Raw genomic sequence first — 16,711 nt, forward strand, 5'->3', positions numbered from 1 at the left:
ACTTAACCACCTTTATGGTATAAAATAAATCATTTTGGAAAGTATATCATCTCCTAATTGAATTTAAATGATTTCCTATAATGAAAAAAATACATTTTTTTAAGAATGGTATGATCAGTTCAACTTTATATTTCAACTTCTTTCTAATCTTTCACTCCCTATTATTAATACCTTTTGCTTCCCAGTCTTAATCCTCTTCTCACTGGTTTTTGTCCCCATTAATAATCCCCTTTAATAATCCCCTTTTCCAAATTGTACTACTTTTCCCTCCTTACTCTCTTTCTTCAGTAACTATTCCCTCTTAAGCTCTGGCTACACTATCAAACTTTATGTGACATGTGATGTGCCCATACAGTATATAGACAGGATGGTGTCATATCATTGCCATATTTGGGTATATCACTACCATATTTGGGCAGATCAAATTGTTTTTGTCAAACTAGTTAGCTTTAGAAACTAGAATAGACCACATTTTGGAATAAGTGTATAATTAATAATATAATTCCTCATTTATGTACAAAACTATAAAAACTAAAAAAATAAACCTAATAAATCATCATGTGATGCATTGTGGGTTTATCACATTTTTAACTGCTTTATGCGATAGTTGATAGTGTTTTATATCTAAAAATGTTGTCTGAATTATTTTACAAAATGTAGACATAGGGTTTTAAACTACATCTGGAATGGAGTCTGTGGACTACAGTATGTAAAACATGAATACTAATTTGTATGCTTTATATTTCATCTGGTAGCCAATATAATTTCTTGACAAATCATTTATTAATATTCCATAATTTGTTTTGAATTTGTTTCATAATTTATCACCGAAAAAAAAAAGATCTGACCCTATAATAATAGTTTGATCAATTCTCAATATCCTAAATTACTTTATATTAATAATGATTTATTTTTTCAAATATCATACAAACCAGTCACTTTCCATTTAATAATAGCTTTAATAACAAAGATTCTTTATGATTATTATTATGTTTCAGAATAGCAATCATATTTTCTTATATTTCCTATCCAATTTGTTTCAATTATCTCCGTATCTCGATCGGTAATTCGTCGGCAGAAATTAAACTTGACATTCTAGATAAAAGAAAAAAGCGATTGGTCTCTAATTAGCAAGGCTCGTTTTACAATGTGGTTGGCTGGCTATAAAACATCACAGTATGCGACAATCTCCACGCTGGTGTTTTTAACAGCATGAGTGAACATGGCCTTGCCACATGCCTACAATGCCATACACAGATTTTTTTATATGTAATGATTGGTTCACGATAAATGGAGTTATTTTACGCATGTACGGTTCTCTGTTCTGCGAGCATACACACATCGAGACCAGTTGTGTAAATACAAAAATAAATTGATGTAGATTTCGTGACAGTAACTGTTTTTATATTAGTTTCTACTTCTTAGTGCACTAAATTATTGACTGAACTCTTATTTTCGATATAAAATTAATTTGAATTTAATTTGTAATCGTATATTAATAAAACTGGCAATTAATGTTTTAGAAATTATCAATTATTTTCTTCAATTACTAAGGAGATAAAAGCAATCTACCGCTTGGATAATATTTGCAATTAAAGAGATATAAAGATACATATATTAATTAATTAGCAGAATGTACGGTTAGTAGAAAACTAAGTAGTAAATATTAAAGCATGTCCTGTGTTGGATTAACCACTTAATTTATACGCGAAGGGGAAAGAGTGTTGTCTACGATGAGAGGTGTGATATTTTTTAAAACTTGGTCGTGTTTGTCAGTGAGATGAACAGCAAATGTGGTGAGTATTTATACTCTGCATTTATATTTGTTGGTGGATTTGACAGTTTTGATTTGAAAAGTGCAGTTCAACCAATTTAATTCCTATGCATGTAGTTGCACACCACCTTCTGTGCAATGGAGCGTGACTCACATAGACCGGTGCGCATAGATAATGAGAAACAAGGGTGGTGAAGTGATTGGTGATACAAGGCTAATGAGATTCAGTTGACCTTTATTTGACCTTGTGGCCATTCAAGGCCAGCTAGTACTCATGTAAGGAATCAGTGTGGAGTTAGCTATTTCGGTGTGAAGCCCAATGCTAAATATCTCTGCAGCATTAATAAGTATAGCCACCACTCGGGAGGGCACAAGGCCTGTGTAGTGTAAGTCATTTCCGCCAATCCGTGCGTCCTTGTAAACTGTCTGGAAAGTACGTTGCCTGCTGATATAGTACCCGGTGCAGAATATTGGAGTTCGCCTTCAGGGGCTTGTTACGTTGTGCTTGAACTTGGCGTAAGGTGTACTTTTATTTTCGCGTGTGCTGTACATAGGGAACTCATGGACTACTCTCATGGCTTCACGCAAGTTTATACATCAGGTACGTTTAGATTTTTTTTTTGTTCGTGTCTTAGATTCTGCGGTGTATGATGTACGTCTAAATTGTGACAACTTAATACTAGCATATCAGTGTGTTCCAGTTCTTTGCGACCCTTGGTAATGCCGTATTAGGAGATTCTTTTCGCATCAAAAACTGTCAGAATAAATAACATTTTACTGTTATTTGACAGCTGTACATTTAATGTGGATAAAATGATAATATGAAAGATTACATTGATAAAATTATTGAAATATAAGATAAAAAGATGTTTTTGAGTTTGATATGACATACAGTCATTATTTCAATTAAGAGTAGAATAATAGTAGTAATTCTATTGCCATCGAGAAAAAAAACTAGATATTTGTTTTTAAAATTATGCATACAAAACAGTATAATAATACCAACCTATGAAAATAAAAATTTAAAAACTATTACATTAAAAACAAACAGTGAAACATGCCAAAACTTATTAAATCAAATCTATATTTAGAAACAGTATAGGATTGTGATATCTCTTATAAAGTATAAACATACAAAAACAAAACCGACATATTTAAATATTTCATTTAATTATGTCATCTATATGTCATGTTATGTCATCTTTTCTAGCATATTATGAATGTCCAACTATTTTTAAAAATGAAAATATAACCACGATTTTTTTGCTAACAAATCTGTTTATCAAAAAATACTCGTTAAAATTCAAATTATGACGTATTTTGTGCAATTCTGTTTTTCAAAAGTGGATGTTTTAGTCTTCGAGGTTCCAAACACGATGTTAAGAGTCGTACATAAGTGGTGTTGGAGATTTATCGAGATGATAGACATTTTAAAAGATTGTTAGATTGAATCATAAGGATCTCTCGAACATAGGATGTCTACGAATAATTTTATATTTTTGCCTCTGGAGAGTAGAAGATATGGTAATAGAAAGGTTTATAACCAAATTAACATACTTAAGTTTTCTGCTTAAATCTGTTAATGTAATGTAGTTTTTTTTTCTATCGATCAAAACATTTTTAAAAGTTTAAAGGTGGATTTTATATCAGTAACCGTAATGTTTACTTGTTATATCACAGAAATGTACACAAAATGAAATAGACAATGATTGACAGGTTTTTTTTAGTATGTTTGATTGACCTTTGAAATAGCTTTGCTTATTTTAACTTTGATTTAAATTTATATATAACTTATTTTAATTAGTTAATTTTGACAGTTGTATTTTATCATATAAACAGTAACTTTAGAGAATGAAATCTTATTCGGTGATGAATTATTGAGAGAAATTTATTATTATAAATTTTAATTTACATTTTTATTACAATTGTTAACTAGGCAATTTATTAGATATTATGAATGAACAAAAATGACAAAAATATGTAATATTTAGTAGGCAATTTATTAGATATTAATTTATAATGAAAATACATGATTTCTTTAAAGAAATAGTTAATTTCTACATAGGATTGTTTGAAAATTATATAGGTTAACAATAACATAAAATCCATATATAAAATACATATACATTTTCATCATGACGTATTTATAAAAAGCATTTAAATTATTTCTAAATAAAACTAGAATTCTTTAAAATGAAGAGAAATTGTTCATTAAAACCAGAGTAGAAAGAAAAGAATTTCCAATCTGTTTAGAACAGCACACAAGCTATAGCGGTCAGTTGATTGTAGATTTCATTATTGTTCACTGCTTCTGCACTTTACAATTTCCAAATTCAATACGCTTCTAATTCTTTGAACAAAAAAATCTTGAACAACAAAGATTGAAATTTGTTTTGGTTGACTGCTGCTTTTATTAAGCAAAATAATTTTCTTAAACCCTAATACAGACACACAGTCCACTCACATACAAAATCCTAATCTCCTATACAAGTGTTTGCTATTATTTTTATATCTAACATAATATTCGGCAACTAATTCCAAGTCATGCCATATTCAAAACTAATATTCTAGAGATTTCGCGTATAATGTGTATCGTTTGATCTCTGTTTTCACCCGCACTATGTAAATCCAACTATGTTTTCATATTTAGCAGATACGCTAAGCTTCGTATTCTTAAAATATTGTTTTCGTTTGATTTTCCATACAAATGAACGGATTTTCAAAACAGGTGCCTTTAGAACATTATTGGTATGCAAAGGATACTGTGTATGCTATGGAATTATGTTTAAATTTATTATGTTTTTTTTTTGTTAGGGCTTAATAACAAGATCCTTTCATTGGCTTTGTTCGCTTCAAGGTTCACAAAAAGAAAGGAAAACATAACATAATGTTATTTCAAAAAGAAAAAAAGATTAATCAGCTTGATAAAAATTATGTACAACACGACTATGAACAGTTTTAGAATCGGAATTAATGGTTTGAAATCGCTTGACCGTTTTAAGAATTTAAATCCTATTTAGAATTCAATTACTGTACATCATCTTTATGTCCAACATCTGTTCTGTTTTATCTGTTCTACATCATATTCCTCATTAAATTAAATATGGTGTAATCCCTTTTTAAAATATACTATTAATATATACCATCTTCATACCAATATAACCTCTTACAGCATTCCGAACATTCTGAAATAATTTAAATTACATTTTTTGCAAATTGAAAACAAGACAAAAACAGGGATTGGTTTTCTATAGGTGTTGTGTCCTCCATATTTATTTATTTATTTTATTTATTTATTAAGGTATAAAAAACATCAAATTCCAACCAGCAGCAAGAGCTGAAAAGGTTGGATTACAATCATAAACTGAGAAGAAAAATACATCATATTCACCTTGGTTTATGAGTACACCATTTTTACCAAAATTAATTAATTAAAAACTATATATTATTATTAATCTAACATAATTTTGCCAAATATATTTCTGTAGCATGTTTAATACATTTCTTTTAAAAATACTCAGAACATGCAGCTCACATTTATTTATTTTTTTTTTTTTAAACAGCATTCATTTAAAATGTTAAAAATATGCAGTTAAATATTTATATATAAATAGAAAATTCCGTTTCAAAGAATTGAGTTTAGGATAATGTAAGAATTAGGACAATTGATGTCTAGACTGAGCATAATGATTTATGTGCGCATTGTGGTCATTTAGTTTTTTTATACAGCATTCCTGGTTTGTTTTTCAGTTTGTATTCTGTATGAACTGTGTTTGACCATATCACTCATTAATATATGTACAAAATGTAAGATTAGATATGTGTCATTATTATACACATTTGCCATCTGATATTCTACACAGCCATAGGCTCATTTTTGTTATGTGTCCGCAATATATTTGGTCAGAATATCTCTTGTTTTGAAAGGAATTGGATTGCATGGATGACATATATTAATTGGTAATAAATCCATGTGAATAGTAGAAATTTGTAAGTCCTTTGGAAATAGGAATAGTTAACTGGTCTGTTATACTATCACCTTCCCATCTGTCTGTCCATTTATAGTTTTTTTCCTTAAAATCTGAAATTGTATACATACAGTATTTTTATGTTGTATTGTATCCATCTTTACTCTCTCTTGTTTTATACATTTCTCTCCATTTTTCCATTGGTCCTATATTATTATTATATAGTTTACTATATAGTACTTAGAACCCAAATTAAGGGGACATCTTCAGAACTCCACAAAGTCTCTTCTGCTTTGGCTATTGACATTATATTTGTCACTGTTCATATCACAGGAAAATACCACTTTAAGGGTGTCTCAAAGGATAGATTCCGCAATGGAGGGGTTCTACTCTAAAGCACTTATTTTACATTTTACTAAACCACTGAGTTGGTGTAATTTATTCTTTTAAAAACAATTATATTCCAGATTAAAAAATATATCTTTAACATTTTTGTCAAGGTCTTTGTGTGTGTGAGGTAATATTCTGAGTATTGGTATTTGTATGCTAATTTCTACCGCAATTATATAATAAAGAAATGTGGAACATCAGCATGGTATAAACAACACAGTAATTTAATTTCTTTGAAATTTGTGCATATACACATGCTGCTGTTTGAAGCATGTAAGTAGCATATATACTGTAAATGATCAAATAAACCTATTTGAATAGGCACGTCTCTCAATAGAAATCAAATAGTATAATATTGTTGAGAATATCAAAATTTTAAGATATAATTTATAAAAACATTGATTTTTTTTAAATGATCTGCCATAAACAATGTCAAAAATGTGAATCATATCAACCCTTTTAAGGTCAAAAGTTAATCAATGACAGGCTCGTTTTAATGAAAGTAATATTTCCAGTATTGTAATTATAAAGGCAATATCAGATATTTTAATTTCAAACAACATTGACAATGTTCAATTCTAAATACAGTGATATCAAAGTCATACCCATAACATTAATTTTAAATTATAAACATGAAGATTAAATTTTTCCGGTTAAGATGACACATTTTGTTTTAACTTTCTGCTTCATGTCATTAATCATTGTACCAAATAGCTCTTTAGGGATCTCCAATCTCTTGACGACAGCTTTTGATAAGAGCATGTATGTGCATGAGAGAGATGCTACCTTCGAGAATATCTTGCAATGTTTCGTGATTCAGTCTTCTATGTCACGTTTAATCTTGGTTGAAGTCGTCGTGTCAAATAGCTAGCTCACCTTCTAAACAGTTTTAATATCAGCTTTGTGGAGATCTGAAGGTGATCGATTGAATAATATGAGAAAAAAGACAGATAAATGATTGAAGATTTTTTTTTCAGAATTTTATAGACCTGTGTATTGACAAACCTATCATATATGTTACATAACTAATGATTTTAATTACATATTTGACTTTTAAACGTAATCAACTTTTTTTCTACTTAAACTTGTTGAAGAAATATGGTAATTGAAGAGACTATAAAACAACATTTAGAAGTGTTGATTGATAATTAAATTATTTTTTACACCAAATTGTTTCTCCACTTTTCCAAAAAAATTGGGTCGAACAAACAACCTTTTTTAGGCTTAATATTTAACTATTATAGCACTGGAGTAGGGTCAGGTCATATCCTAATCTATTTGCCGTTCTATATAATTTGATCATATAAAAAAGATAGTCATCTCTTAACTCTTGAAAGAAGATTGTTCTTTATTTTATTTTTAAAACTTTGATAATATCTATTTTCGACGCCCATTAATCTTCGTGCTTCTACAAGATATTGATCAGTTTTCCAGATCAGTTGTTTTTAAAGTTCGACCTTTATTTTTCAAATTCAAAAGTTGAACTTGGATTCCGGCTTAGTGAAATGATGCCTTGTAGAGTAATAAAGAAAGATCAACTCCTGGCGTGAGTGGGTATGTGAATTTAGTGGGACATCGTCGATGTATAATATGGTTGGCTTGACTAGAGTCTTATTGCAGACTAGCCTAGCTGGAGACGGCAATACTTCTCCTAACCTTGATGTCACCCTTGGTTTTCCGCATACCGCTATCGCAGCGAGTTATCTACATGAGAATAAAGAAAACTGTTATGAATAAAATTAATTTTAAGGCTAATATTATTTCTAAAATAACGTTTTATTTATAATATTTTTGACCTTCATTAATGATGTCAACGAGTATGTTGTGAAAAAGGATTTCAAACTGTGTTAATTTAAAGTGGAATATTTATTTATAAAGCAATAAATTAGGATAACAATACCATTGACAATAATGCTATTCTTTTCCCTGATTATTCCATACCTGTAGTTCAATAGTACAAATAATTCAATAGCAATCAGGTACACATAAAAAAAAATTGTTTCGAATTGTTAATATAATGATCTAGTTATATTTATCAATCATCTTTAAAAATAAGTACAGTAATGGTTCATTCTAATCTTATTTAAGTTTCAGTTTTGTGTTTTGAAATATTTACTCCATGGTAAAAGTTATTGTGATGTAATCTTCATATTTAATCGCTAGCATTCAAAAGAACTTTTAAATTGACCCCATGTCGTGAGTGTTTTATTGATTGATGTGCTGACCGCTATATATGATTCTATCCTGGTGATTGTACTATGTACTTTTGTTTATTTAATTATCCAAGTTGGTTAATTATTGTTGAACTTTAACACAAATTACTTGCACGTTCAAATTACTAGGAAACCTATTTTGTCAGTATAGTCAATTTTGTCACCATCCAAGAAAATATAATATGCTATAATAAATAAATATATATTATATACATATATATATTTACAGTAATTTAATTTAGTATTCGCTGATATTATTACTATTAGTATTCGACCCAGATATAAATTGGTATCTATGAAATAAAATTAGAATATGGAAAAGAATAGTCCATTGTGGTAAAGATTTGGGCTTGAGTTTACAATAAAGTTTTTTCAATAAAGTACTCACCCATTTACGAGTAGCACCTCATATTCTACACTGTTTTAAAATCATCTATTTAGACACTTACTTTCCAGCCCCTTGATTTCCGTAAAATTTAAGTTCATTTTATCAAGTCTGCCATTACTATTAATTCACATACATGAGTACCACCTATCCTACTCTGGTGTAAACAACTCCTTAAGAGTACGACCTATCCTACTCTGGTGTAAACAGCTCCTTAATTCAACTTACATGAGTACCACCTATCCTACTCTGGTGTAAACAGCTCCTTAATTCAACTTACATGAGTACCACCTATCCTACTCTGGTGTAAACAGCTCCTTAATTCAACTTACATGAGTACCACCTATCCTACTCTGGTGTAAACAGCTCCTTAATTCAACTTACATGAGTACCACCTATCCTACTCTGGTGTAAACAGCTCCTTCATCTCAAGACTTCCTTGAACTTGACGACAATTTTCCAGTCACATTATTTGCATTCACCCATATCATGTCAACCTTGATTCTACATTGTGATTTATGGTATAGAAGGTGCTACTTGTTTATTTGTTGACATTTTCTGTAACCACAACCACAAATTGTAACCTAACCATAATTCCCTGGTTACATAATGCCCTATGGGTGAAACCAAGATGAGAGTAATAATGGAACTTTAAGGATGACACCAGGATGGGTATATTTGTAATTTTAGTATACCGTAAAGGGGATTCTTAATCTTAAAATGGAGTACTGTAGGTAGAAATTAAGCTAGGATGATTGAAGATCTTAAAAATAAAATATGACATTTTGTTTTTGCACATCATTTGGAAGTGACCACCTACAAGGTTGTATGGTATCTCTTGTTAATGATTAAAAAAATGCCACACAGCAATATATTATTTTTCGTCCTATTTATAGTATGTTTTCACCGCTAGTTCCTGGACCTGAGGGTATTACATGTAATTCAAAATCAACAACACATCTACATTTACATGTTATGAATATTCAGAAACAACCCGTACTGAATAACTACAGGGTAGTATTGAATACCACTGCAGGGTAACCATAGTTGTACTGAACGTTTCCTTGTATCATGTTTATGCAAATTAACGCAACACCTATCAATAATGCAAACATGGTAAATGTACTGTTTACACACACACAAGACACAGTATCAATTTGATTACCATGTTTGTGTACAATCAGTTTAACCATTTCCTTGAGTCTGCTACTTTGTGGCTTTTAATTGGCTAACTGGTGACCACAACAAGTGTGTCTGAGGAAATGTTGACATTCCCAGTGTATAAGTAATGTGTCTTCCTATGTAGGCTAGGTTTAACAATACCAAATTGTACAATAATGGCCAGTATAACCTATTAAATTATTATCAATTTGGCCTATTTATTTCTGCTGTTATGTCAAATAATTTTTGACCTACAATATTAAAACTTTATTGTTGAATAGACTACAACATTTGAAATCTATCATTTAATATAATAAATAATAATAATAATATTCATAAATAAAGCCAAATATTTTTCAGAAATATACTGTAAAGTAGGCTTAGTTTTTTAGTTATGTAGATTTGGTACCGTTTCTCAACAGATTCAGATTTTTAAAAGTAAATTTCAAAAAATATTTTTTCTGTCATAGATCTAAACCTGTGTCATTAGGGAGGTTTCGCAACGCTACGAATACGATAACGAAAACGGATACGTCATACATTTATGAAACTTTTGAGCTGATCCCCATTTCATATTCGTAAAGCGTATTTGTGTTGACGAATATCACCAGTCATATTCGTAACTACAAAACGAGTATAGTTTTTGATTATTTTCCACATTTTGCATTTGAATCAGAAATGATTCATGATTATAATATAATTATAGATTTATTGAAAGTAATTTACTAAAAGTAATTTACTAAAATAACAAGTCGATTTTGATAAATAGCAGTTTTTAAAGTGCTCACTCGCTTTGATGTTACGCTAGGCCTAGGCAGCCAAGCAACACGTACCTGCTGCGCTTCGAATTTACCGCAGTCACATTTTTTTTTTTTGGATCGACGGCGCCCTCGATTTTTGCAGGCTTACGAAAACGAATACATGTGCGTGACGTATTCGTTTTCGTTATCGTATTCGTAGCGTTGCGAAACCTCTCTATTGATATTCCTTTAAAACTTTTAGTGTTTATTAAAATTTCAATTATTTTATCTCAGACCTATTCTTTTATCTTTTACGATTTTCATAAATTTAATTTCTTATGTATCTCTGTATCTGTATTTTTTTTTTTTTTTTTCAGAAAAAATTTTCATTATCAATAATTTTGCCATCAATTACCTTTAATTTATTTCTGGATTTAATGATATGAACATCCATTAGTCACTTTAAATCATTTTTTCTGAAAATATTTTCATCCTCAACTCCATTAGCCACTGAATATAGAATGTATGTTGTCTTTAATGTATGAGGATTAACTTAACAAGACCTAATACGATATTTTCATACTAAACATTATATGTTTTTAATCTACTCCACTATAAAGCCATTTCTTTTCCTGTCTTAAATTGACGTAAATGTTATTTTTCATGTATTCATAATCAGATTATGAAGAGAAAATGTTAAATTTAAGATTCGATTAAAAAATGAATAATTAAGATTAAATTATTCAATATCCCAATGGAATTTATAATAATTAATAGCATACAAATCAATCATATTTGTAAAATGATCTTTCTATATTGCACAAGGAAATCTCACCTTGATATTAATCGATATATCAATCATTCCATCAATCATTCAATTATTGATAATTCATTCAATCTTATCAGGTAATCATTTGATCTATAATCGATTGATTGATTGTTCAATCATCTATTAAACTATCCATCTATTCTTCATTCATTTATTCATTTACCCATTCATTCAATTTTTCAACATTATATTCTGTCATTCAATCATTCAAATAAAAATAAACAATTTTATAAACAATAGACAATTTTTCTATACTCATAAATTGTTATTACTATTTATAACATATTCTTTAGTGGATATTATAAATGTAATATAATTGATTTATTAATTTCAATTTAAAAACTCCCATATCCAATTACAAAAACTTGTATCTGTCCCTCACTCACAGTTTTATGTGAAATTTAAACTGAGTGATGAAATAAAAACTTATTTAAAGATAATAAAAGAGAAGGGATGTGTGTGTTCATGGGTTGTGTGTCTATCCAAAAATATATGTTAAACTTTAAAAAGTTTTCTTCTTTTTCTTCAACATTAAACTAGGAATAACACCATTATTAAAGTTTGTAAAGAAAAAAACAATCTGGTTTTACAAAACATCTACAAAGAAATTAGAATTAGAAAAATATGAAAAATAACCATTATAACAATACACTGGAGCGTGGAAATCCAATTGTTACGTTTCAATGATCTTAATCAGGCTTTACTTTCAAATGAGTGCACTCTATGGCAGGCTTTATTAAGTTTGCAAGCGCAATGAAAACACTAGTGGAGAATATTGAGTGAGTTTGCACATTGTGATTGTCGGAATTGGCTCTAAGACTAGGGCAACTATTGATCATGATTGCATACCTACCATGATTACGGTATTATAATATATGGTTAACAAAACAATTGGTAAAGGTGAACAAAGAAAACAGTGGCTGTTTAAAATTGAAACGTGAATGTGATTTGTGTTGATGTGTACTAGTAGTAATGTGTGTTTTGGACGTAAGCATACTAGAACAAAACATCTATTACACATACATTGAGTTTTGTTTTCCTAATATTTTTAAAACTTTATTTTATCACTAAAAATAATTTTTTTTGTAGATGCATAGTAAAATGTTAAACAATTAATGCTTGCGGAAATACATCTATAATAATTATAATAATAAATCAAACATTTATAATTGCGGCAATTCCATGATGATCAAAAAAGTATTGTAGTCTGAAATTTGCTAAATAAATGGGTTTTAAAATTAATTTCAAATGAGTGGGTGAAAGTCTTAGAGTATAATTTCTCTCAAAATACATAGCGTTTTGGAAAGAAAACAAATCCATTAAAAAAAATGATGCAAGGTGCTGTCAGTAATTTTATTGTTAAGTTTAAAATGATTTGGTATTTATTATTTATAATTTACATAAAAATTTACTTCATTCATAAAACATAGTGCATTATTATTAAAGTATACAATAAGTGTTGTATTTACGGTTTAGACATAACCTTCAAATAGTAGTTACATAAATAAGTTCACAACATAATAAATCAATTTCTTTAACAAAGATTGCATTTCTGTTGCCTATTTTACCACAAGTTGTACTTGACCCTAGTCAGCGCTTTTTCTGAATAGTATTTATAACAAGCATAGAATATGTTTTTATTGGCACGGCATATCAGTAATATATTGAACAATTGTTGTGATGAAAGGCGTTCACGTCGATTGAACAAGCTTTGTGTCCATCAGGTTTCACCGTCAATTGATACAGGAAAGTGTGCGCACTAATTGTGCAATATCCTTCTACGTTTTGAAAGGATTTATATGCAGTCTGTAATCTTAGATGATGTATTGTAAATTTAAACCTGTCTAGAAAAATTCTAATTCTAAGCATTACACATCGGTACAAGATCAAAATATATATTTTAAAATTTTCAAGATGAAATTCTAAATTGTAATTAAGTTTTCAACGGTTTGTATTCGAAAGATTTTAATAAAAGGAATTGATTTCAGTACAAAAATATAACATACTATGAAGCAGCACCCTCTCCTCCTTCTTTCTCTCTCCTTCCTTTTTTCCCCTTCTTTCTCTCTCCCCTCCCTTCACATGAAATGAGGGTAAAGTCACCAAAATTTAAAGTCGGCCTATATCAGCCGTATCATTTGTAACAATGTATGTGCTGTACTCTTGTTCATAAAAAAAAAAGCTTTTTGATAATGAAAATGTTACAATGGAAAGGAAAACAATAGATAATCCATTTGTTTAAAACCAGAATACTGATTAAATATTTATTTTAAATGTATTTAGTATAATAACAAAATGCCTTTAGTTCACGATTTCGTGAATATTTTGGGCCATGACCAAGATCCTAATGATGGCACACATTTTGTAATATTCCCAAAGTTAAAGTTGAAATCAGCTATCCATACCAGAAATTATTACAAAAATCTGTAAAGCCAAAAATAAAATGCTTTGTGGGTCAAGTGTTTAGGTAGAAAATTATGTAAACAACTTGTGTAAAGATAAAGTAAAGAATTAAAAACAGTTTTTTCTATTTATTTTTTCAAATATTGTACACAATACACGTATATGTATCCATAAGGTTCAGAGCCATTCAGGTCATAAAAAGCACCCAGACAACCTCTGTCAATATTTTCCCGATAACAAGCAATAATACTTGACTTTAGATTCACTGGTATGGTAATTTAATCATGTTTTTCTATCTACAGTCTGAGATATTCTTTAAAAAAAGAAATTTCTATGAAACAAAAAATAATAAATTGAAATTTGTAGTTGGACTATGCATCCCACCAAATTATTATGTGCTATTAATATTATGTATTATTTAGCTGTCTACACTATCAAACTAGTTTGACAAAATAAAGATGTTGATGTGCCCAAATATGATAGTGATATGCCCAAATATGGTAGTGATATGACATCATCATGTCCATATATGGGCACAACCAATTTTTCACATCAAGTTTGATAGTGTAGACAGAGCTTTAGAGTATTGTACAACTAGAGAGTCAACTAGTCACATACATAGATTGTTTATAGAATATGCATTGATACGCTCAACATGTGGATAATGCGGTGTATGACTGAATAGGGGCCACAACTTCAACTGGTGTGACCGATTGAGGAAGCACCCACATTTAGTGGGTCTTCTCCCAGGTGGACCGCTGTTGTATAAAACTGCTATGACTGGACCATATTAAATATTCTTTTATCAACATAGTCGTGGACAGTTGTAGGTACAAGTCCTTGGTGTGTCGAGCGTAATCAGCACTGATGGTCGAACCAACTAGCCACTGCCGGAAGGAACCAGTCGTGGCGTTAATTTACCTGTTAATTGCAACTGAAAAGCTACACGATGAATTACATGATTTTAAAGACTATCCCAGCTGTAATCTTTTGTGTTCAATACTTTGTAATTGAACACGACAGTTTATTCAACATTATGACAGTTTAAAATATTCAATTAAACATCCTGCTTAAGGTAGTTGAATCAGAGAGGTTAGGAACTGACAATCAACGCAGTAATTAAACGAAAACGCCCTCCGTTGACAGATGGCTGACAACTGTCGTCAAACCACATCAGGGGGGTCAAACGATCAATAAATTGGGGCTTACGCAGATCATTAGGGAATTTAGGATTTAACTGATGACGTGGACAAAATCATTTGTATCGAACCTATTTTTGACTTTGTATAGCAAATATATATAATATAAAAAAAAAAAAAAATAAATTATATATATATAAGTCGGATTGTGTGCTCAGTTTAATCCCCATAATACTATATAAGCTTTATCATAAGGCTTCCTATTTTTTAAATCGACATTAGTGTATATTAGTACAGTATAAATAACAAATGTCATTTACATACATGTGCGTCCCAACAGTTCATACTTCAGATTGTTACTACTGTATGATACTATCAATATCATGTTCTACTTTGTCCTGAGGAGTCACAAACAAGTAAACATAGCATCAAGGATCATTTTTTATGGCATGATATTCACAAAACTTCCTACCGCCAATGGCATTTATAACAATAGACCATTTTAATGTTTATAATCGGGAGATACATGACAACAAATACAAATATAGAGCAAATGTGAATCAGCAAAAGATCCAATTAGCTAAACAAATCCAGATGAAAATACTCTATTATGAAAACAGAGAATTTTCATGTTTGTATGAAATACATTTGTGTAGAGTAAAAATAAAAATATGTAGAATAAATGTGAATCGGTAAAAGGTGCAAATAGTTACAAATTGTAGGGGAAAATACTCTAATATGACAACATTTAATTGCTTGTATGAAATACATTTTGTGTAGAGTAAATGTGAATCGGTAAATTGTAGGAGAAAGTATGATATATTTATTTGACTGATAAACTTTTAAACTTTTAAAAGGTCAACTAAGTGAGAGGGAGTGCAGTGATTAACGCAATCAGTGTTTAGCAACAATGTTTTTCGGTACACCCTATATCAGAGGTCATGTAAGAGATATGTGGGGATTAACAAATCATCGGTCACAGATCCTCTCACTTAAAAAGTATACTTAAACTTTCCAGTACACCAAATTAGAGGTCAAACACGAGAGGAGATTAGTGGCTCATTGGTATAATGGCACTCGTGAGGAAGTGGTCTTAAATTTGACATTTGGCTTGTAACCTGTTACAATTTTTACTGATTATAAATTTTATATGAAATGAAAATTTATTTCCTTTAAAAATTATGTTTATGAAAAGTTTTTACCCAAATTTATCCTTTATTTAATAACCACTGTTATTTACTACTTGGATAGGATTTGGACTTTCATAAGTCATAAGTGTATTATTATTGCAAATATATTGCCGCGGGATATAACCACCCTCCCCTTTTGCAGTAGAACTCCTCCATTGGGACACCCATATTCAGGGGACATCCCTATTAAGTTGATACTTTACCATGAAATGATCGAGAGGGATGTATGTTTTAACCCACCCTTAGAAGCACCCCCTGAACAATTAAAGACTTTTTATTTCAACCAATGTTGGATAGTATGTGTAGCGATTATACGATGTAAGATAGAAAGCTTATTAATATTATAGAAATATGCACTATAAAGTGAAGGGGACCTAGAAGCACTCCTATAAACAATTCAAGACTTTTTATTTAAACCAATGTTATGACAATATGTGTAGAGATTATAAAACATAGAAAGCTTATTATGGAAATAAGCACTATAAAGTGTTAATGAAGGGGACACTTTATTGGCTCCCG

At 29.9% G+C, this 16,711-nt stretch overlaps 1 protein-coding gene across 3 annotated transcripts in view; it reads left to right on the top strand.

The window, feature by feature from the left end:
* LOC144839070 (oxysterols receptor LXR-alpha-like) overlaps window positions 1–16,711 on the top strand; it is a 79,275-nt gene that overhangs the window by 28,009 nt on the left and 34,555 nt on the right. Inside the window, exon 1 of one of the 3 annotated variants that reach the window (XM_078694422.1) lies at window positions 1,832–2,375. The exons of the other annotated variants lie outside the window; for them this stretch is intronic. Within the exon in view, the coding sequence (XP_078550548.1) occupies window positions 2,336–2,375 (40 nt within the window). The 5' untranslated portion in view covers window positions 1,832–2,335. Of the gene's footprint in view, window positions 1–1,831; window positions 2,376–16,711 lie in introns of those variants that run through there. 3 annotated transcript variants of the gene reach the window in all.

The sequence above is a fragment of the Antedon bifida genome, chromosome 1, assembly GCF_963402885.1.
Source record: "Antedon bifida chromosome 1, ecAntBifi1.1, whole genome shotgun sequence".
Classification (NCBI taxonomy): Eukaryota; Metazoa; Echinodermata; class Crinoidea; order Comatulida; family Antedonidae; genus Antedon; species Antedon bifida.